Source organism: Phyllobates terribilis, unplaced genomic scaffold, assembly GCF_046119375.1.
Source record: "Phyllobates terribilis strain yellow unplaced genomic scaffold, ASM4611937v1 Scaffold_11__3_contigs__length_659146591, whole genome shotgun sequence".
NCBI classification, from domain to species: Eukaryota; Metazoa; Chordata; class Amphibia; order Anura; family Dendrobatidae; genus Phyllobates; species Phyllobates terribilis.
The window spans coordinates 374,485,655-374,509,639 of NW_027362771.1; the positions used below are offsets into that span (position 1 = coordinate 374,485,655).

The 23,985-nt window shown below is 45.7% G+C and overlaps 1 protein-coding gene across 1 annotated transcript in view; it reads left to right on the top strand.

The window, feature by feature from the left end:
* The first annotated feature begins 242 nt into the window (after positions 1–242).
* LRRC49 (leucine rich repeat containing 49) overlaps positions 243–23,985 on the top strand; it is a 208,775-nt gene continuing 185,032 nt past the window's right edge. The window contains exons 1-4 of the mRNA XM_073650816.1: positions 243–457; positions 6,477–6,539; positions 17,796–17,880; positions 22,621–22,845. Coding sequence (XP_073506917.1) covers positions 419–457; positions 6,477–6,539; positions 17,796–17,880; positions 22,621–22,845 — 412 coding nt within the window. The 5' untranslated portion in view covers positions 243–418. The remainder of the gene's footprint in view (positions 458–6,476; positions 6,540–17,795; positions 17,881–22,620; positions 22,846–23,985) is intronic.

The window sequence follows — 23,985 nt, forward strand, 5'->3', positions numbered from 1 at the left end:
GAGTCCTCCATTAGGTGGTGACAGGACAGATAAGTCGGTCCTTATACCGCACTGTGTGACCTGACTGCTCCCCTCACTACTGCCTACACATTATATCAGCACTGGTACACTAGTGCACGCTACACTGACGCGCATGCGCACACTTCTCTCTCAATATGGCCGCTTTGTAAGCGACACACAGTTGCCATAGCGACCGGCAAGCAGCCGACTCATTGGCTTTTGGTGTGAAGGGGAACTGGGGGCCGGCGGTTTCTATGGTAACAAATAGCGCCGCCTGACATGTGGGAGAGACCATCTTCGTATTGTCTGTGAGGGGTTTTAGCTTTGCCAGTCATCGGTAAGGGGAGGCACAGTGATTGTATGCCATTGTGACCGGAGTCCTGCAGTGCCGGCCGTGCACTACCGGGGAGAGGACGACATGCTGCCCAGCAAGTACCGGGGACAGGTGGTGACTAATGTGAGTGCTGGCCGTGTGTGTGCACTGATCACCGGGGACACTAGTGGATCTGTGCATCAGTGGGCAGAGCTGTGGACATGGATGTGACTGCGCTGTATGGTGGTGGGGGGGATGCTGTGCTCTATTGGGGGAGGGTGCTGTATGGTGGGGGTGGTGCTGTGCTGTATGGTGGGGGGGGATGCTGTGCTGTATGGTGGGGGGATGCTGTATGGTGGGGGGGGATGCTGTGCTGTATGGTGGGGGGATGCTGCGCTGTATGGTGGGGGGTTGCTGCGCTGTATGGTGGGGGGGATGCTGTGCTGTATGGTGGGGGGGATGCTGTGCTGTATGGTGGGGGGGGATGTTGTGCTGTATGGTGGGTGGTGCTGCGCTGTATGGTGGGGGGATGCTGTGCTGTATGGTGGGGGGTGCTGTGCTGTATGGTAGGGGGTGAGGCTGTGCTGTATGGTGGTGGTGGTGCTGTGCTGTATGGTAGGGGGTGGTGCTGTGCTGTATGGTGGGGGTGGTGCTGTGCTGTATGGTGGTGGGGGTGGTGCTGTGCTGTATGGTGGTGGGGAGGTGCTGCGCTGTATGGTGGGGAGGTGCTGCGCTGTATGGTGGGGGGTGGTGCTGCGCTGTATGGTGGGGGGGTGCTGTGCTGTATGGCAGGCACCTGCGCTCAGGTGTAACGTGCCACACCGGGCAGTTATGGTGGATTGGTAGTGTATACTATGGCGGAGGGTATGATGCATAATTATTACTATTATTATGACGGAGGGTATAATGTATACCATAATTATTATATGGCGGAGTATATGATGTATAATTATTACTATATGATAGAGTATATGATGTATAATTATTATTATATGGTGGAGGGTATACCTGGCAGCAGGGCCGGCTCCAGGTTTTTGTGAGCCCTAGGCGAAAGAGTCTCAGTGGCCCCTTTAACACATACCACGATTCATGATGCACAGATGCAGCAGATATAATATATATATATATATATATAATATACACAAAGATTTCACTTCTTACATTACATGACCGATATCTATTGTAAATTCCACAATAGCTCAGAAACCGGCGAATCGCTCCATACAGAATACTGCCCCCCATAAAATGCTCCATACAGAATACTGGCCCCCATAAAATGCTCCATACAGAATACTTGCCCCCATATAACGCTCCATACAGAATACTGGCCCCCATATAATGCCCCATGCCGGCTGCCCCCCCCCCCCCTCCCCATACACATAATGCGTCATGCAGGCTGTCATCCCCCCACATAATGCCCCATGCAGGATGTCACCCCCCCTCCTTTAATGCCCCATGCAGGATGTCACCCCCCCTTTTAATGCCCCATGCAGGATGTCACCCCCCCTTTTAATGCCCCATGCAGGATGTCACCCCCCCTTTTAATGCCCCATGCAGGATGTCACCCCCCCTTTTAATGCCCCATGCAGGATGTCACCCCCCCTTTTAATGCCCCATGCAGGATGTCACCCCCCCTTTTAATGCCCCATGCAGGATGTCACCCCCCCTTTTAATGCCCCATGCAGGATGTCACCCCCCCTTTAATGCCCCATGCAGGATGTCACCCCCCCTTTTAATGCCCCATGCAGGATGTCACCCCCCCTTTTAATGCCCCATGCAGGATGTCACCCCCCCCCTTTAATGCCCCATGCAGGATGTCACCCCCCCCTTTTAATGCACCATGCAGGATGTCACCTCTCCCCCCCCCCCCCCATATAATGCCCCATGCAGGATGTCCGCTCTTCCCCAATATAATGCCCCATGCAGGATGTCACCTCTCGCCCCCATATAATGCCCCATACAGGATGACCACTCTTCCCCCATATAATGCCCCATGCAGGATGTCACCTCTCCCCCCCTTATAATGCCCCATGCAGGATGTCACCCCCCCCTTATAATTAATGCCCCATGCAGGATGTCACCCCCCCTTATAATGCCCCATGCAGGATGTCACCCCCCCTTATAATGCCCCATGCAGGATGTCACCTCTCCCCCCACATAATGCCCCATGCAGGATGTCACCTCTCCCCCCACATAATGCCCCATGCAGGATGTCACCTCTCCCCCCACATAATGCCCCTTGCAGGATGTCACCTTTCCCCCCATATAATGCCCCATGCAGGATGTCACCTCTCCCCCCTTATAATGCCCCATGCTGGATATCCGCTCTTCCCCCATATAATGCCCCATGCAGGATGTCCGCTCTTCCCCAATATAATGCCCCATGCAGGATGTCACCTCTCCCCCCCCCCCCCCATATAATGCCCCATGCAGGATGTCCGCTCTTCCCAATATGATGCCCCATGCAGGATGTCACCTCTCCCCCCCCCTATATAATGCCCCATACAGGATGACCACTCTTCCCCCACATAATGCCCCATGCAGGATGTCACCTTTCCCCCCATATAATGCCCCATGCAGTATGTCACCTCTCCCCCCTTATAATGCCCCATGCAGGATATCCGCTCTTCCCCCATATAATGCCCCATGCAGGATGTCCGCTCTTCCCCAATATAATGCCCCATGCAGGATGTCACCTCTCCCCCCCCCCCCATATAATGCCCCATGCAGGATGTCCGCTCTTCCCCAATATAATGCCCCATGCAGGATGTCACCACTCGCCCCCATATAATGCCCCATACAGGATGACCACTCTTCCCCCATATAATGCCCCATGCAGGATGTCACCTCTCCCCCCCTTATAATGCCCCATGCAGGATGTCACCCCCCCTTATAATGCCCCATGCAGGATGTCACCCCCCTTATAATGCCCCATGCAGGATGTCACCCCCCTTATAATGCCCCATGCAGGATGTCACCCCCCCTTATAATGCCCCATGCAGGATGTCACCCCCCCTTATAATGCCCCATGCAGGATGTCACCTCTCCCCCCACATAATGCCCCATGCAGGATGTCACCTCTCCCCCCACATAATGCCCCATGCAGGATGCCACCTCTCCCCCCACATAATGCCCCATGCAGGATGTCACCTCTCCCCCCCTATAATGCCCCATGCAGGATGTTGCCTTTCCCCCCCTATAATGCCCCATGCAGGATGTCACCTCTCCCCCCTTATAATGCCCCATGCAGGATATCCGCTCTTCTCCCATATAATGCCCCATGCAGGATGTCCGCTCTTCCCCAATATAATGCCCCATGCAGGATGTCACCTCTCCCCCCCCATATAATGCCCCATGCAGGATGTCCGCTCTTCCCAATATAATGCCCCATGCAGGATTTCACCTCCCCCCCCCCCATAATGCCCCATACAGGATGACCACTCTTCCCCCTTATAATGCCCCATGCAGGATGTCACCTTTCCCCCCATATAATGCCCCATGCAGGATGTCACCTCTCCCCCCTTATAATGCCCCATGCAGGATATCCGCTCTTCCCCCATATAATGCCCCATGCAGGATGTCCGCTCTTCCCCAATATAATGCCCCATGCAGGATGTCACCTCCCCCCCCCTCCCCATATAATGCTCCATGCAGGATGTCCGCTCTTCCCCAATATAATGCCCCATGCAGGATGTCACCTCTCGCCCCCATATAATGCCCCATACAGGATGACCACTCTTCCCCCATATAATGCCCCATGCAGGATGTCACCTCTCCCCCCATATAATGCCCCATGCAGGATGTCACCTCTCCCCCCATATACTGCCCCATGCAGGATGTCACCCCCCCTTATAATGCCCCATGCAGGATGTCACCCCCCCTTATAATGCCCCATGCAGGATGTCACCCCCCTTATAATGCCCCATGCAGGATGTCACCCCCCCTTATAATTCCCCATGCAGGATGTCACCCCCCCTTATAATGCCCCATGCAGGATGTCACCCCCCCCTTATAATGCCCCATGCAGGATGTCACCCCCCTTATAATGCCCCATGCAGGATGTCACCCCCCTTATAATGCCCCATGCAGGATGTTGCCTTTCCCTCCTATAATGCTCCATGCAGGATGTCACCTCTCCCCCCTTATAATGCCCCATGCAGGATATCCGATCTTCCCCCATATAATGCACCATGCAGGATGTCCGCTCTTCCCCAATATAATGCCCCATGCAGGATGTCACCTCTCCCCCCCCCCCCATATAATGCCCCATGCAGGATGTCCGCTCTTCCCAATATAATGCCCCATGCAGGATGTCACCTCCCCCCCCCCTATAATGCCCCATGCAGGATGTCACCTCTTCCCCCTTATAATGCCCCATGCAGGATGTCACCTTTCCCCCCATATAATGCCCCATGCAGGATGTCACCTCTCCCCCCTTATAATGCCCCATGCAGGATATCCGCTCTTCCCCCATATAATGCCCCATGCAGGATGTCCGCTCTTCCCCAATATAATGCCCCATGCAGGATGTCACCTCCCCCCCCCCCCCCTTCATATAATGCCCCATGCAGGATGTCCGCTCTTCCCCAATATAATGTCCCATGCAGGATGTCACCTCTCCCCCCATATAATGCCCCATACAGGATGACCACTCTTCCCCCTTATAATGCCCCATGCAGGATGTCACCTTTCCCCGCATATAATGCCCCATGCAGGATGTCACCTCTCCCCCCATATAATGCCCCATGCAGGATGTCCGCTCTTCCCCTATATAATGCCCCATGCAGGATGTCACCCCTCTCCCCCCCCCCATATAATGCCCCATGCAGGATAACCGCTCTTCCCCCATATAATGTCCCATGCAGGATGTCATCCCCCCCTCCCCTTATAATGCCCCATGCAGGATGTCACTCCCCCCCGCCCCCTCCCCGTCGCCAGCGTCTTCCCGCTCTGCGCTGCCTGTGACGGCTCAGGAGAGGGCGCGGTGTAAAGAAGTCACCGCGCCCTCTGACCTGAGACGTCGGAGGCAGCAGCCGCAGAGGAGACTGGAGCTGCTGTGGAGTCGCGGGGAGAGGTAAATATTGTACTGGCCGGGGTCCTGAGCAAGCAGACGGGGAGCGCGGGCCCTGGCACCACTCTCCTCCGCTCACGGGTCCCATAGCGCGCCGGGGTGCCCGACGACGAGTGGGCCCCCCCGCCTGCTCAGGGCCCCGGCACTTGCCCGGGTGCGCCAGGTGCTGTTGCCGGGCCTACCTGGCAGCATATCGTTAATAACGTTTGGTTGCGGTAGAGCAATGTGTACTCTATGGTCATCGGTACAGGGTCCGTCAGTAATGGCAGAACATTGGTAGATGGATGATGTGCTGCATTCTCTCCTCTATCAGCGCCTGTGGTCAGATATTCACCGATGTGACATTATTCTTTATAAATCCATACTATAAGCCATAAATGTGTATGATGAGCTATAATGGTGGGATACTAGGAAGTAGTAAGACCCCTTTCTAGGATGTCTCTTGTGGCTCTCTCTGATGTCAGAGATTTTTTACATACACAAACATAAAAGGGCCAAGTGTCAACAGAGTTTGGTCAGCGTGTCTGTTTTTACCATCAGTGTAAATTGTCTCTTCAGAGAGGAAGAGGACTAGAACTCTAGTGCCACCTACAGGAAGTAGCAATCCTAAAAGTCAAAGGGTCAATATTACCATCAGTGTCACACCTGTGATTTTATCATATGAAAAATTAAATAAATTGCCCAGCTTCTCCTATCCATTACATTGTAAGAAACGTCAATTTTCAGGTCAATGATTGGAGTTGCAGGCCCCAGCAAACTGCTGACTATGGCGGTCCATCCTCTATCAGTGTGACTATCTGAAAGCATCTCCAACCGAAAATGTCTCTAAGGTCCTGTTCACTGTGCATATATATGCAGTCTGTCTCAATTCCCCCAAAAAACGGCGTTCAGATGGACCCATCTTAGCCATAGACTGCTGTTAGTTCAGATTGACCCCATCTATGTTTTATTACAGTTGTATCTGTCTTATAACTCTGGTACTGAAAAGTAGATTACAGCAGCATCATAGTCACAGTGTGAGCAGCAACTATATGATCCCAGTTTAATTTACCTTTGGACACATTAATACTATACTTCTGTTCCCTTCTGCAGGTCAATAACTGCGGCCTTCACTTGGTCTTACAAGCTTCCCCTGTAACAGAAAAAAATAAACAGGTAAAACCAGCGAGTATGGCTAAAGTACTTATTTCTCATTCATCCATCTATCCATTGGTATTTATAAATTTACCGCCAACAACATCATAACACATAGCATCACCAGCTGCACACCCACAACCATCATCGAACAAAGCATCCCCGGCTCCACGCCCGCGAGCGTCCCCCGGCTCCACGCCCGCGAGCGTCCCCCGGCTCCACACTCGCGAGCATCCCCGGCTCCACACGGCACACACCGAACACGCAGAAACATTATCATACAAAGCATCACCGGCTCCACATTAACAAACCTCATTGTACAAAGCATCACCGGCTCCACATTAACAAACCTCATTGTACAAAGCATCACCGGCTCCACATTAACAAACCTCATTGTACAGAGCATCACCGGCTCCACATGGCAAACACTGTTGTCCTCTGTTCGTGTTTTTTTTTTTTTTTATGAATTACAGTATGCAGGGGCGTAACAATCCAGGTTGCAAAAAGTGAGACTGTTTCTGGGCCTGTGCGGGAGAGGGTCCTGTCGACACCAGCCTCTATCTCAGCTGTAGCATTGCGGTTCAGTGACTCGCCTGGTCCCTCCCCCGCAATACAAGCTTGCTCGCCAATCAGAGGCTGGCAACTTACGTCTGCGTGCAAGTCATGCGCTGTCTGTCACTTGCCCACTGAAGTCAGCTGCCAGCTTCTGCGCCAGCTACAGAAGAGGACACCCCGCATCTTGGGAGTGGGGGAAGGTGAGTAGAATTGTTTATTTTTTATGCATTAAAGAACAGCAGCAGGATGGAAGTCATATACAGTACAGACCAAAAGTTTGGACACACCTTCTCATTTAAAGATTTTTCTGTATTTTCATGACTATGAAAATTGTACATTCACACTGAAGGCATCAAAACTATGAATTAACACATGTTATATACTTAACAAAAAAGTGTGAAACAACTGAAAATATGTCTTATATTCTAGGTTCTTCAAAGTAGCCACCTTTTGCTTTGATGACTGCTTTGCACACTCTTGGCATTCTCTTGATGAGCTTCAAGAGGTAGTCACCGGAAATGGTTTTCACTTCACAGGTGTGCCCTGTCAGGTTTAATAAGTGGGATTTCTTGCCTTATAAATGGGGTTGGGACCATCAGTTGTGTTGTGCAGAAGTCTGGTGGATACACAGCTGATAGTCATACTGAATAGACTGTTAGCTGCTTTTTTCTTGCCATAATACAAATTCTAAGTAAAGAAAAACGAGTGGCCATCATTACTTTAAGAAATGAAGGTCAGTCAGTGCGAAAAATTGGGCAAACTTTGAAAGTGTCCCCAAGTGCAGTTGCAAAAACCATCAAGCGCTACAAAGAAACTGGCTCACATGAGGACCGCCCCAGGACAGGAAGACCAAGAGTCACCTCTGCTTCTGAGGATAAGTTTATCTGAGTCACCAGCCTCAGAAATCGCAGGTTAACAGCAGCTCAGATTAGAGACCAGGTCAATGCCACACAGAGTTCTAGCAGCAGACACATCTCTTCAACAACTGTTAAGAGGAGATTTTCTGCAGCAGGCCTACATGGTAAAATAGCTGCTAGGAAACCACTGCTAATGACAGGCAACAAGCAGAAGAGACTTGTTTGGGCTAAAGAACACAAGGAATGGACATTAGACCAGTGGAAATCTGTGCTTTGGTCTGATAAGTCCAAATTTGAGACCTTTGGTTCCAACCACCGTGTCTTTGTGCGACGCAGAAAAGGTGAATGGATGGACTCTACATGCCTGGTTCCCACCGTGAAGCATGGAGGAGGAGGTGTGATGGTGTGGGGGTGCTTTGCTGGTGACACTGTTGGGGATTTATTCAAAATTGAAAGCATACTGAACCAGCATGGCTACCACAGCATCTTGCAGCGGCATGCTATTCCATCCGGTTTGGGTTTAGTTGGACCATCATTTATTTTTCAACAGGACAATGACCCCAAACACACCTCCAGGCTGTGTAAGGGCTATTTGACCAAGAAGGAGAGTGATGGGGTGTTACGCCAGATGACCTGGCCTCCACAGTCACCAGACCTGAACCCAATCGAGATGGTTTGGGGTGAGCTGGACCGCAGAGTGAAGGCAAAAGGGCCAACAAGTGCTAAGCATCTCTGGACACTCCTTCAAGATTGTTGGAAGACCATTTCCGGTGACTACCTCTTGAAGCTCATCAAGAGAATGCCAAGAGTGTGCAAAGCAGTCATCAAAGCAAAAGGTGGCTACTTTGAAGAACCTAGAATATAAGACATATTTTCAGTTGTTTCACACTTTTTTGTTAAGTATATAATTCCACATGTGTTAATTCATAGTTTTGATGCCTTAAGTGTGAATGTACAATTTTATTAGTCATGAAAATACAGAAAAATCTTTAAATGAGAAGGTGTGTCCAAACTTTTGGTCTGTACTGTATATCAAGATGGGCCCAGGATGGGGAACATACAAGGAAGGGGTCCAGGATGGGGTACATGTATACCAGGAAGAGGTGTAGGACGGGGGAAATATATACCAGGATGGGGGCATATATACTAGGATGAGCCCAGGATGGGAGACCTCCAAGGAAGGGGCTCAGGATGGGGGACATGTATACCAGGAAGAGGCGTAGGATGGGGGACATATATATACCGGCATAGGGGACATTTATACTAGGAAGGGACCCTGGATGGGGGACATATATACCAGGAAGAGGCGTAGGATGGGGGCATTTATACAAGGATGAGCCCAGGATGGGAGGCATACAAGGAAGGGGCCCGGGATGGGGGACATTTTACCATGAAGAGGCCTCGGATGCGGGACATATATACCGGGATAGGGGACGTTTATACCAGGAAGGGGCCCTGGATGGGGGACATACAGTGGGGAAAATAAGTATTTGATACACTGCTGATTTTGCAAGTTTTCCCAACTACAAAGAATGGAGAGGTCTGTAATTTGTATCGTAGGTAACTTCAACTGTGAGAACCAGAATCTAAAAATAAAAACCAGGAAATCACATTGTATGTTTTTTAAATAATAAAATTGCATTTTATTGCATGAAATTAGTACTTCATCACCTACCAACCAGCAAGAATTCTGGCTTTTACAGACCTTTTAGTTTTTCTTTAAGAAGCTCTCCTCCTCTGTACTCATTACCTGCATTAATTGCACCTGTCTACACACTCATGTCAATCACACTCCAACCTCTCCAACATGGCCAAGACCAAAGAGCTGTCTATGAACACCACGGACAAAATTGTAGACCTGCACAAGGAAGGGATGAGCTACCGGACAATAGGCAAGCTACTTGGTGACAACCAATAAAAAATGATCGGATAGGTCAGATGTGATGCGTATTATTATGTACCACGTCGGAAAGGGGTTAAAGAGAAAAAAAAATGAACTTTTTAGAATTTGCCAAATGGCTGTGACTCGCCCCCTGGGCCGTGGGGTACCCGGAACCGGGCCTTCTTATGTACGCTGCTCATGGGGGTAGTAGTGGCAACCCGATCCCGTGGCTCAGGGGGGTCAGACCAAATTGTGGCAGTCTATTTATCAGTGTTTTGAATGTCCGACTACGCCACCCGTGGATTGCGGTCAGAGATAACCGCCGCTGCAAGGCAGACCACTGAGGCTGGTGTTGATGCGCAGCGCAGGGATGGGATAACTCCCCACAGGAAGAGTGTAGCCTCAGGGCAGTGTATATGGATGCTGGGGGTGATGGTGCAGGCGCAGCAGAAATCACACAGAGTCCAATGATGCAGTCCAAGGTCTTTTACTCACAGTTGCTTTCCAAGTCACTTCCGTCTGCAAGGACTGCCCGAGCCGTGCTGCGTCCACCAGGTGAGGAGCTCGGTCAACCCCCAGACAATTCAGGAGTATGGCACAGGACCCCCTTCTGTCCTTTCTCTGGCCTCTCGTGCCCCACCAGTGACCAACTTCTGTCCCACTACCGCGGACCGTGTCGGGCAAGCGTTGGCCTCCGCTTCCCACTATCCTATATGGCGCCTTCCTAGCAGGTTTGGCGGGGGGGGTCGCACCAATAAATGATCACGACCTCCGGTTCTTGGCTGAGGGATGATTTACCTCCACCAACTTGGGAATCCGGTACCCTTCTATTGCCTGACCCTTCACCCGTTATAACGCGGGTTTGCAACGGTTGCTGTCCTTTCTTCTCTCTTAGGGTCCCTTCTGCCTTCTTGTTTCTGGAGCCTTTCTACTCCTCTGTCTCTTCTCCTTCCTTCCTTCTCCTTCTTCTCTTCTCCTCTCTGGCCCCGGCCTTCTCTCTAGGCCTGCCTCGTGGAGCTGAGCTCAGGCTGAGCCGCAGCTCCCTGTCGGCTCTCTCTCCTTTCTCCACTGAACTGAACTCCTAAGATGGCTCCCACCTTTTATCTGCTTCTCTGTGCTGAGCTCAGGTGACCTGCACCCAATGAGCTCCTTCTTATGCTCCAGAAACCGTCCCCTTCTGCTCTTACATCACTGGGTTCTCTCCCCCCTCCCCACTCCAGCCAGGGACATGGTCAGTTGTGCCTGCATAAATGGAAGCACCGTCGAGCTGTCCCCCGAAATGGGGTGAGTGTGTGTATGCAGCTAACTGAGCCCTGGTCCACACTCCATCCTTACCTGGGAGTGGAATATCACACCTCTGGTTGAGGTGCAATACCCCTGTAGCAACCGAACCCTCGGGACGCTACAGCTGCAATGAAACAAAGAGTGAAATATTTAAAGGGGTCTGAATACTTTCCGTACCCACTGTATATACATGTATAGTGAGCCTACAGCATGAGTAGTGACGATTATAGATTCTACTGTCACATATATTTACAATCTTTGATAAATTGGTTTAAAATCGGCCTAGGGATATGTGTATATTTTTACAGTTACCATTCTTTTACTCATATACTTACATATATGGCCTTTTTCTTTACCTGATGCTCCTTTACAATTTTAGATTGATGTTTAAGTCTAGTGTGTGTGTGTGTGTGTACTAATTTGAATCTAATTATTGACATCCATACCAATATTACCCTTACTACCGGTTGTTTTTACCTATCCCTGTTATCCTCCCTATATTTGATATATGTAATTATTTTTTCTTACTGATATTTGTTACTGTTTTACCATGTGTGTGTGCTGTCCTTTTCTTTGCCACCACGTACCCTATTGTATAAATAAAGGTGTTTTATTGTGAATCACATCTGACCTATCTATCGGATCATTTTTTATTGGTTGTTGCTTCTTTCTGATTGGTATATTCAATCTAATTAGCAGATATACAGTACAGACCAAAAGTTTGGACACACCTTCTCATTTAAAGATTTTTCTGTATTTTCATGACTATGAAAATTGTACATTCACACTGAAGGCATCAAAACCATGAATTAACACATGTGGAATTATATACTTAACAAAAAAGTGTGAAACAACTGAAAATATGTCTTATATTCTAGGTTCTTCAAAGTAGCCACCTTTTGCTTTGATGACTGCTTTGCACACTCTTGGCATTCTCTTGATGAGCTTCAAGAGGTAGTCACCGGAAATGGTTTTCACTTCACAGGTGTGCCCTGTCAGGTTTAATAAGTGGGATTTCTTGCATCATAAATGGGGTTGGGACCATCAGTTGTGTTGTGCAGAAGTCTGGTGGATACACAGCTGATAGTCCTACTGAATAGACTGTTAGAATTTGTATTATGGCAAGAAAAAAGCAGCTAAGTAAAGAAAAACGAGTGGCCATCATTACTTTAAAAAATGAAGGTCAGTCAGTCCGAAAAATTGGGAAAGCTTTGAAAGTGTCCCCAAGAGCAGTTGCAAAAACCATCAAGCGCTACAAAGCAACTGGCTCACATGAGGACCGCCCCAGGAAAGGAAGACCAAGAGTCACCTCTGCTTCTGAGGATAAGTTTATCCGAGTCACCAGCCTCAGAAATCACAGGTTAACAGCAGCTCAGATTAGAGACCAGGTCAATGCCACACAGAGTTCTAGCAGCAGACACATCTCTTCAACAAATGTTAAGAGGAGACTTTCTGCAGCTGGCCTACATGGTAAAATAGCTGCTAGGAAACCACTGTTAAGGACAGGCAACAAGCAGAAGAGACTTGTTTGGCTAAAGAACACAAGGAATGGACATTAGACCAGTGGAAATCTGTGCTTTGGTCTGATGAGTCCAAATTTGAGATCTTTGGTTCCAACCACCGTGTCTTTGAGCGATGCAGAAAAGGTGAACGGATGGACTCTACATGCCTGGTTCCCACCGTGAAGCATGGAGGAGGTGGTGTGATGGTTTGGGGGTGCTTTGCTGGTGACACTGTTGGGGATTTATTCAAAATTGAAGGCATACTGAACCAGCATGGCTACCACAGCATCTTGCAGCGGCATGCTATTCCATCCGGTTTGCGTTTAGTTGGACCATCGTCTATTTTTCAACAGGACAATGACCCCAAACACACCTCCAGGCTGTTTAAGGGCTATTTGACCAAGAAGGAGAGTGATGGGGTGCTACGCCACATGACCTGGCCTCCACAGTCGCCAGACCTGAACCCAATCGAGATGGTTTGGGGTGAGCTGGAACGCAGAGTGAAGGCAAAAGGGCCAACAAGTGCTAAGCATCTCTAGGAACTCCTTCAAGATTGTTGGAAGACCATTTCCAGTGATTACCTCTTGAAGCTCTTCAAGAGAATGCCAAGAGTGTGCAAAGCAGTCATCAAAGCTAAAGGTGGCTACTTTGAAGAACCTAGAATATAAGACATATTTTCAGTTGTTTCACACTTTTTTAAGTATATAATTCCACATTTGTTAATTCATAGTTTTGATGCCTTCAGTGTGAATGTACAATTTTCATAGTCATGAAAATACAGAAAAATCTTTAAATGAGAAGGTGTGTCCAAACTTTTGGTCTGTACTGTACATCTTCACTAAGTGGGTAATTCCTACCAACAACAATGTGTATAAATTGAAATGTATATCATCTGCTCGTCCTCTGCATTCTTTGTTTGACAAGCTACCTGGTGAGACGGCAAGGACTGTTGACAAAATTATTAGAAAATGGATTAAGCACAAAATGACTGTCAATCTTCCTTGGTCTGGGGCTCCATGCAAGATCTTGCTTCGTGGGGTAAGGATGCTCCTGAGAAAGGTCAGGAATCAGCCCATAACTACACAGGAGGACCTGGTCAATGACATGAAGAGAGCTGAGACCACAGTCTCAAACATTATCATTAGTAACACACTACGCCATCACGGATTAAAATCCTACAGGGCACACAAGGTCCCCATGCTCACGCCAGCACTTGTCCAGACCCGTTTGCAGTTCACCAATGACCATCTGGATGATCCAGAGGAAGCATGGGAGAAGGTCATGTAGTCAGATGAGACCAAAATATAAATTTTTGGTCTCAACTCCACACACCGTGTTTGGAGGAAGATGAAGGATGAGTACAACCCCAACAACACCATCCCAACAATGAAGCATGGTGGGGGAAACATCATACTTTGGGGGTGCTTTTCTGCAAAGGGGACAGGACGACTGCAACGTATTAAAGGGAGGATGGATGGGGTCATGTATTGTGAGATTTTGGCCAACAACCTCCTTCCCTCAGTAAGAGCATTGAAGATGGGTCATGGCTGGATCTCCCAGCATAACAATGACGCGACACAGCCAGGGCAACTAAGGAGTGGCTCTGTAAGAAGCATTTCAAGGTCCTGGAGTGGCCTAGCCAGTCTCCAGACCTGAACCCAATAGAAAATCTTTGGAGTGAGTATGGAGGAGTGGGCTAAAATCCCTGCTGCAATGTGTGCAAACTTGGTCAAGAACTACAGGAAACGTCTGACCTCTGTAATTGCAAACAAAGGTTTCTGTACCAAATATTAAGGTCTGTTGAAGTGTACCTATGATAAAAATTACAGACCTCTCCATTCTTTGTAGGTGGGAAAACTTGCAGAATCAGCAGAGTATCAAATACTTTTCCCCACTCTATATACCTGGAAGGGGCCCAGGATGGGGTACATTAGTACAGGACGGGGGACATTACTACATAGTTGGGGAGGGGGGCAATACGCATGTTCTTATAGAATTTAGAACGCTACAAGGGCCCTTACATCTGACCAACATGCAAGCGGGAGGGGCCAAGTCCATCTTTTGCATCAGATCCCATCGGACTCTAGTTATGCCACTGACAGTATGAATTGGTTTTGAAACATGAATGTGGGGCAGTTTATGCATATATCTTTTTCCTATAAATCCAGCGAGACATATTTTTTGTTTTTAACAATTCAAGCCAGAATTCTGTTTTTATTTTCTGATTTGTAGATTCTTTCTATTTCACTTTATGTACATACTTATTAGGGCAGCCATCTTGCCTGAGCCTCTGTAAGCATGATTTACATATTGTTTACAGCAGCACTCTTAAAGGTAAAGTGTGTTTTGAAAATGACCAATTGTATAAATGAAATAAAGTACAAATGTTGGAGTTTTTTTTTTTTTTTTCATATCCTCTATATTTAAAAAAAACCCTGATATTTTGCAGTTCTGCTATTATTACTTTAACCCCTAAGTTTAATGTTGGGGTGCTTGCTCTTTCAGTATTCATTTTATCAACACAGGAGGGATTACAATGAATTGTAACACCTATACAGTTAGGTCCATAAATATTTGGACAGAGACAACATTTTTCTAATTTTGGTTCTAGACATTACCACAATGAATTTTAAACAAAACAATTCAGATGCAGTTGAAGTTCAGACTTTCAGCTTTCTTTTGAGTGTATCCACATTAAAATTGGATGAAGGGTTTAGGAGTTTCAGCTCCTTAACATGTGCCACCCTGTTTTTAAAGGGACCAAAAGTAATTGGACAATTGACTCCAAGGCTATTTCATGGACAGGTAATCCCTTCGTTATGTCATTCTCAATTAAGCAGATAAAAGGCCTGGACTTGATTTGAGGTGTGGTGCTTGCATTTGGAAGGTTTTGCTGTGAAGTAAACATGCTGTCAAAGGAGCTCTCCATGCAGCTGAAACAAGCCATCCTTAAGCTGCAAAAACAGAAAAAACCATCCGAGAAATTGCTACAATATTAGGAGTGGCAAAATCTACAGTTTGGTACATCCTGAGAAAGAAAGAAAGCACTAGTGAACTCATCAATGCAAAAAGACCTGGGCGCCCACGGAAGACTACAGTGGTGGATGATCGCAGAATAATCTCCAATGGTGAAGAGAAACCCCTTCACAACAGCCAACCAAGTGAATAACACTCTCCAGGAGGTAGGCGTATCAATATCCAAATCTACCATAAAGAGAAGACTGCATGAAAGTAAATACAGAGGGTTCACTGCACGGTGCAAGCCACTCATAAGCATCAAGAATAAAAAGGCTAGACTGGACTTTCCTAAAAGACATCTAAAAACGCCAGCACCGTTCTGGAAGAACATTCTTTGGACAGATGAAACCAAGATCAACCTCTACCAGAATGATGGAAAGAGAAAAGTATGGCGAAGGCGTGGTACAGCTCATGATCCAAAGCATACCACATCATCTGTAAAACACGGCGTAGGCAGTGTGATGGCTGCCAGTGGCACTGGGTCACTAGTGTTTATTGATGATGTGACACAGGACAGAAGCAGCCGAATGAATTCTGATGTATTCAGAGCCATACTGTGTGCTCAGATCCAGCCAAATGCAGCCAAACTGATTGGTCGTCGTTTCATACTACAGATGGACAATGACCCAAAACATAAAGCCAAAGCAACCCAGGAGTTTATTAAAGCAAAGAAGTGAAATATTCTTGAATGGCCAAGTCAGTCACCTGATCTCAACCCAATTGAGCATGCATTTCACTTGTTAAAGACTAAACTTCAGACAGAAAGGCCCACAAACAAACAGCAACTGAAAACCACCGCAGTGAAGGCCTGGCAGAGCATCAAAAAGGAGGAAACAGAGCGTCTGGTGATGTCCATGAGTTCAAGACTTCAGGCAGTCATTGCCAGCAAAGGGTTTTCAACCAAGTACTAGAAATGAACATTTTATTTACAATTATTTAATCTGTCCAATTACTTTTGGTCCCTTTAAAAACAGGGTGGCACATGTTAAGGAGCTGAAACTCCTAAACCCTTCATCCAATTTTAATGTGGATACCCTCAAATGAAAGCTGAAAGTCTGAACTTCAACTGCATCTGAATTGTTTTGTTTAAAATTCATTGTGGTAATGTCTAGAACCAAAATTTGAAAAATGTTGTTTCTGTCCAAATATATATGGACCTAACCGTATATAAATAACTAAGGATCCACTATTCACAATACACCATGGTCACATCTTCTCCCCCTCCCTGCACAGTGACATCTGCACAGATCATAGAGCATGCCTAGAACACTTTCCCCAGAAATCTATCAGTCAGATCATATTGTTGCTGTTTATGATCCATCTGCCTTATCTCTACATGCAGTTAAAAGAAGCTCAGGCAAGATGTCAGCCCCCCATAATTATACACTGCCAAAAGATAAAAAATATACAATGAAACTTATTAACGATGGTTTTAACATTGATGACCACTCCTTTTAGGATAGGTCATCAATGTGTTATCCGATGTGGTGCGATACCCAGCACCCTTGCCAATTAGCTGTTTCTTGGTGCTGGCTGCGGCTGGAAGTTCTCAGTTACAGAGCTGCTCTGTCTACTGATAGTGGTCGTGCACATCCACCCCCTATTCAAATCAATAGTACCCGATCGCGACCACCATCAGTAGACAACCGTTCCGTAACTGAGCTCCTCCGGCCGCCGTCGGCATGGAGAATAGCTGATTGGCGGGGGTGCTGAGAGTTTCACTTCATCTGATCCTAAGGATAGGTCATCAATGTCTACAACCTCTTTAATTATTACAAAATAATATAGGCGATACCTTTTAAGGACCTTTTGCTAAACTAATTCATTCCAGATATTGTAATGACAAAATGGAGTTTCCAGGGCGATAGATTTTCTATTTTGTCCATTAAAGGATAATGTGAATAAAATATTCATGCATCTATATATGAATTTATGATTGCTGCATATACAGCCATTGTTCATGTATTATGTAGACGTGCCGTAGATAAGGAGCATTCCCTGAATAGAGGATAACATTTTGGCTTCTTGCATGGTATTGCATATAATAAGCATTTCCTAACAAAATTAACAATACATTATGTTCAAACATGGGAACAAAAGGTGTCCATGAGCTGGAATAAGACGTCAGCCAATGCTCTGATGTTGTGTGGTTTTCATAAAACTCTTCTGCTCTTTGCAGTTTGATTTCAGGTTAAGTAAGGATACAGCGCCCCTGAATAACAGACCTCAGCATGACCTGGAAAGGAACGTTACTGGAAGGCAAGGTATGAGGAGCTACAAATGGATTGGATTGCTGATATTCGAACTCTTCCAAAGGGCTTTTCGGTACTGTATACAAATTTCTGCAGTCTCTGTGTTACTGCAGATTGCAAGCAAGTAGCAAAAAGTTGGAACCATTTTTTTTTTTTTTTCACTTGTCACGGTACTCTAGGGACTCCCCATTCACCTGCATTACGCTGCAATGTCGCAACTGCAGTGTGCCAAGACCTCCATCTCACCCCAAAATTGTCCTCTCATCCTTGTTAATGATATGATGATTAAAAAAGTAAACCAAAATTTCAAAAGATCTTGATTTATTCAGTATCGAGTATGAGCTCCATGTGCAGAAATTCACAAACTTATTTGTCTTGGCGTGTTATCAGTGTGGTTATTAAAGGTCTGAGGAATGCTCTGCCACACTGAATGCACTTGGCGCGCAAATCATCAGGATCTGATATTGACAGCTCACTTTGCATTTGCCGACCAATGACGTCCTAGATGTGCTTGATTGGAGACAAGTCCGGAGACACGTCCGGAGACACAGCAGGCCATGGAATCACATTTAGGTCATTCAGGCTTCTCAAAGAGGCACAAACAACATGCTGCCTGGCATTGTCGTGTTGAAAAACTGCTACTGAGACACTTTGGAGTAATTGCTTTACCTCTGGTTCCACTGCAAAATTGATTCAACGCTGAGGTGTTAGTGTACCTGGAATGAAGACTAGAGAGGTTTGGTGACCCTAGATTATGCCCCTCCACACCATAATCCTGGGAGAAAGGACTAGTGTAACATTCCCTTTATGAACCTTTCTGTCACTTATTGACAAGGGACTGTGGGCACCTACCCGATCCCTCAAACCAGGGGCACCCTAGGCTATCCTGTCCCCTGGATAACACTGGATGGTTGAGATGCCGGGGTCTCGTACCTTGCTATGCTCCTATCGTACCCTTATCTGTTCCCTCCCCAACCCAGGGAGGTGTGGGTCCGAAGTGTATAGGCAAACACTAACCAGATAGACAGGTGTAAACATTAAGGGATAAAAGAAAACTACAACCATACAAATACTCACAAAACAACAGAGTGGGAAATGGGAGGAATAGGAAGGAAGAAACCAAATGGGAGAGGATAAGGATAAACATGCAAATCAACTCCTCACAGCAATCTCTTGAAAAACTCTCCAACCGCCTACTCCAAACACTGAACTCTCTCCCTCATCTCCAAACCAGGTAGTGGTAACTATCACTGGCAAGGTCAGAAGCAAGGAGGAGGGTTCTTATACCTGCTGGGAGTAACTATTTCAGAACAGCTGATACAACCGAAGACAGAGAACTCCAGGAGTCCAATTCAGCAGTTTAAACCTTGTAGCACCAGAGCAAAGAAAGCCAGAACTGCTAATAGGACGCTAAAGGCGCTCTAACTAAAGCAGGTGTATGTGTCACCAGACGCTGCAATTGTCTGACCCCACTCTGTCACGGTATCCCCGTGACCCTTTACATGGTGTTGTCCACGTGGTCTTGTCAATTCTGTACTGCTAGTGAAATTAGACATCACATACTAGACCTAAAACATCAAGCATAATGGAAAGGTGTTTGCAAGACACTGAGCTACGAGCCAGATGTCCACCTATAGATGTTCCATTGACCTCAAACCACTGCTCTCAAAGGCTATCATGGTGCCGAGCAAGGTGGCATTGGGGGATGGAATAGAGGTCTGTCCTCTTCAGAGCTAAGTTTTGCTTTTGTCCTACATGCAGTGATAGCAGAAAATTGGGCTGGAGACCACATGGGCAATGCCATGAAGAGGCCGTCACAAGATAACATGACGGTGTCCCAGGGACCAACACCTTCCAGTGATGTTGGCGCCATGTCTCCCAGCAGATACAGTGCCTACAAGTAGTATTCAACCCCCTGCAGATTTAGCTGGTTTGATAAGATGCAAATAAGTTAGAGCCTTCAAACTGCAAACGAGAGTAGGTTTTATGAACAGAAGCATAAATCTTACAAACCAAAAAGTTATGTTGCTCAGTTGAATTTTATTAAATTTTAAACATAAAAGTGTGGGTCAATTATTATGCAACCCCTATGTTTAATATTTTGTGGAATAACCCTTGTTTGCAATTACAGCTAATAATCGTCTTTTATAAGACCTGATCAGGCTGGCACAGGTCTGTGGAGTTATCTTGGCCCACTCCTCCATGCAGATCTTCTCCAAGTTATCTAGGTTCTTTGGGTGTCTCATGTGGACTTTATTCTTGAGCTCCTTCCACAAGTTTTCAATTGGGTTAAGGTCAGGAGACTGACTAGGCCACTCCAACACCTTGACTTTTTCCCTCTTGAACCAGGCCTTGGTTTTCTTGGCTGTGTGCTTTGGGTCGTTGTCTTGTTGGAAGATTAAATTACGACCCATCTTAAGATCCTTGATGGAGGAGCGGAGGTTCTTGGCCAAAATCTCCAGGTAGGCCGTGCTATCCATCTTCCCATGGATGCGGACCAGATGGCCAGGCCCCTTGGCAGAGAAACAGCCCCACAGCATGATGCTGCCACCACCATGCTTGACTGTAGGGATGGTATTCTTGGGGTCGTATGCAGTGCCATCCAGTCTCCAAACGTCACTTGTGTGGTTGGCACCAAAGATCTCGATCTTGGTCTCATCAGACCATAGAACCTTGAACCAGTCTGTCTCAGAGTCCTCCAAGTGATCATGAGCAAACTGTAGACGAGCCTTGACATGACGCTTTGAAAGTAAAGGTACCTTACGGGCTCGTCTGGAACGGAGACCATTGCGGTGGAGTACGTTACTTATTGTATTGACTGAAACCAATGTCCCCAATGCCATGAGATCTTCCCGGAGCTCCTTCCTTGTTGTCCTTGGGTTAGCCTTGACTCTTCGGACAAGCCTGGCCTTGGCACGGGAGGACACTTTCAAAGGCTGTCCTGGCCGTGGAAGGCTAACAGTAGTTCCATAAGCCTTCCACTTACGGATGATGCTCCCAACAGTGGAGACAGGTAGGCCCAACTCCTTGGAAAGGGTTTTGTACCCCTTGCCAGCCTTGTGACCCTCCACGATCTTGTCTCTGATGGCCTAGGAATGCTCCTTTGTCTTTCCCATGGTGACCATGTCTGAGTGCTGTTCACAAGTTTGGGGAGGGTCTTAAATAGTCAGAAAAGGCTGGCAAAAGAGATCTTTAATCCACACATGTGAAGCTCATTATTCTTGGTGCCTGAACTACTTCTTAATACTTTAGGGGGACCAAACAGAATTCTTGTGGTTTGAGGGGTTGAATAATAAATGACACTCTGAATTAACTTTTAACGTTTTAAAAAAAAAAAAAAAAAAATTTGCTGCAGTGCATTTCCCACTTCCAGGCTGATCTACAGTACAAATGTCACAATGGCAAGTTAATTCCGCATGTGTCAACCAGCTAAATCTGCAGGGGGTTGAATACTACTTGTAGGCACTGTATATCACACTAGGCTATATCCTTCACACTTTTTATCACACAGAATATTTCTGTCTAGTGGAAGTGTGAAGGGAGCAGCCAATCAGCAGACTGCTGCTGGTCCAGGAGGTTTGTGTGTTTTTTTTTTTTTTTTTATTTATTTTATATGGCAACCTCTTTTAAAGATCCATCTCCTGATTTTTTTTCCATTACATTATAAAAAAAAAAAAAAAAAAAAAAAAGTTGCCCGCAGGCAACAATAAATCCAACATGATTAAAGAACATATACTATCCCTTGTACTCCCTGCTGTTCTAGCACTGCCACCCTGATGCTTCTTGCTTGTCTTCTGTTTACCTTGGCTGCTGCTGATAGTCTGTATTCCCCACCTAACCCTGCAGCTAACCACTAGGCCAAATACTGCTGAGCCCTTTGCTGCCTGCAACAGTCACAAGGGATATACAGGATATGAGATCTGCAACCATGATAAATAGAAGCTGAGTGGGAAGCATTGAGGATGCGGCCGGCACTGTAATGGCTTGTAGAGAGGGTGAGTATATATTTATTTTAGCTATATTGCTGCCTGTGGGCAGTATCTTATTTATAGTGCTTCATTTTTGTACTGCATCTTCAAACGAATATTTCCCCTCACACTTTTTAACTTTCTCAGAAGTAAGAATTTTCCTAATTATATCTGTTAACAAGCACATGTTTGATCAATGGTGACTCCAACTTTGGGACATTCATCAGTCACATGAATGTCCCCTGTTCCCTCTCTCCTACAAGATTATGGTAAGGAGGAATTTGGACGGTGCAGTGATAATACATGCAGATGATAGGAAGACCCCTTAAACTATATTTAAGATTAATATTTTTTTTTAAATCAAATATTTTTTTATTGTTAATACTTTTTTTGTAACACAACAGCGAAACAAATAAAACGACCCAACCAAAGAAGGGACCCAGTCCCTATTCTGTCCCTGTCCCCACAACACATCGCCCTTTCAAACAAAACATTTTGTAAGATTAATATTTAAGTTAATAAGTAAACGTCTTCACTAATATGTTGGTGTTATCCCATAGGGTTGGTCTTTGGTCTTTGTTTTCTGATGATTTAGTAGAAGTGTTTTCGTTACACACTTTATTTTATAGATAAATTTACCTTGTGATGTTCAAGCTTTTTTTTTTTTTTTGCGGCGGGAAAAAGTGCAATGTGCGTTTTTTCATCTGCCATTGCGTTTTTCCGTATAGTTGTTTTCTCAATACCTGTACACTAATTACTGTAATGTTTTTTCTTTCCCTACTAGATGGAAGACTTTCAAGTCCCCTGAGTCGGAATAAGCAGCCATATATTCCTTTATCTTCTAATATCACTGATGTTTTTGGCTCTGCATCAAGATATGGCAGGGACCCTGTATCAGTGGGAGCGTTAGGAGAGCTTTCAGGCCATGTAGTCAGAAAAAGCAGATCCAGATCTGTCCCCCATTGTACAAGTCCCAATAACAACAATGAGGATGTGCATCAATCAAAAGGTAGGTGAAGAGTACCTGGTGCTTCTATACAAGGGGAAAAAAGCTTTGAAGTATATGTGATTATTAAAGCACCACTCCAGCCTTTTTTTTTTGTTTGTTGTTTTTTTTAAATTTTATTTCAGCATTGGAGAGGTACTACTAATCGAAGTAACCTGATGCTAGTATACTTGCCAGCCAGCAACAAAAAATGTCCAGTAGAATGCCACTCACTTCCTCCAATTCTCAATTTTAATTAGACAAAAGCAACATAGAATGAGAACCTAAAATATAACTTTTAAGAGTACTTATTTAAAATTGGTATTACTAAAATCCATGCATACCAACAACATGGACACAAATAGATATAAAAGCAATCGACCTATTCAGGTAAAAACATTTTTTTGCTACCCCAATATGGATAACGACTAGTACCAGAAATCCTCCAAAAAAGATGCAAAATGACAGCGGTCAGTATATATGAAAACAGATCAAGCAACTGACAGAATCTATGGATGGAAGGCTGTTGAGTGTCATCATAAAGAAAGGTGGCTATATTGATAACTAATTTTTTTGGTTTTTGTTTTTGCATGTCAGAATGTTTATTTCTAAATTTTGTGCACTTATATTGGTTTACCTGGTGAAAATAAACAAGTTAGATGGGATTATATTTGGTTTTTATTAAGTTGCCTAATAATTCTGCACAGTAATAGTTACCTGCACAAAGAGATATCCTCCTAAGATAGCCAAATCTAAAAAAAAAAAAAACACTCTAACTTCCAAAAATATTAAGCTTGGATATTTATGAGTCTTTTGGGTTGATTGAGATCATAGTTGTTGATCAATAATAAAAAATAATCCAACTTGCCTAATAATTCTGCAACCAGTGTATATATATATATATATATATATATATATATATATATATATATATATATATATATATATATATATATATATATATATATATATATACATATACATACATACATACATACATACATACATACATACATACATACAATATGTGTGTGTATATAATAAATAATTAATCTCACCCATAGTCTTCAGTAGTATTGCAGAGGGGAGCAACAGTCCAAGCATCCTATATACAATTTCTTATTGCCAGCAGGATTATAGTCAGGTGGAACATACGGGAAGACC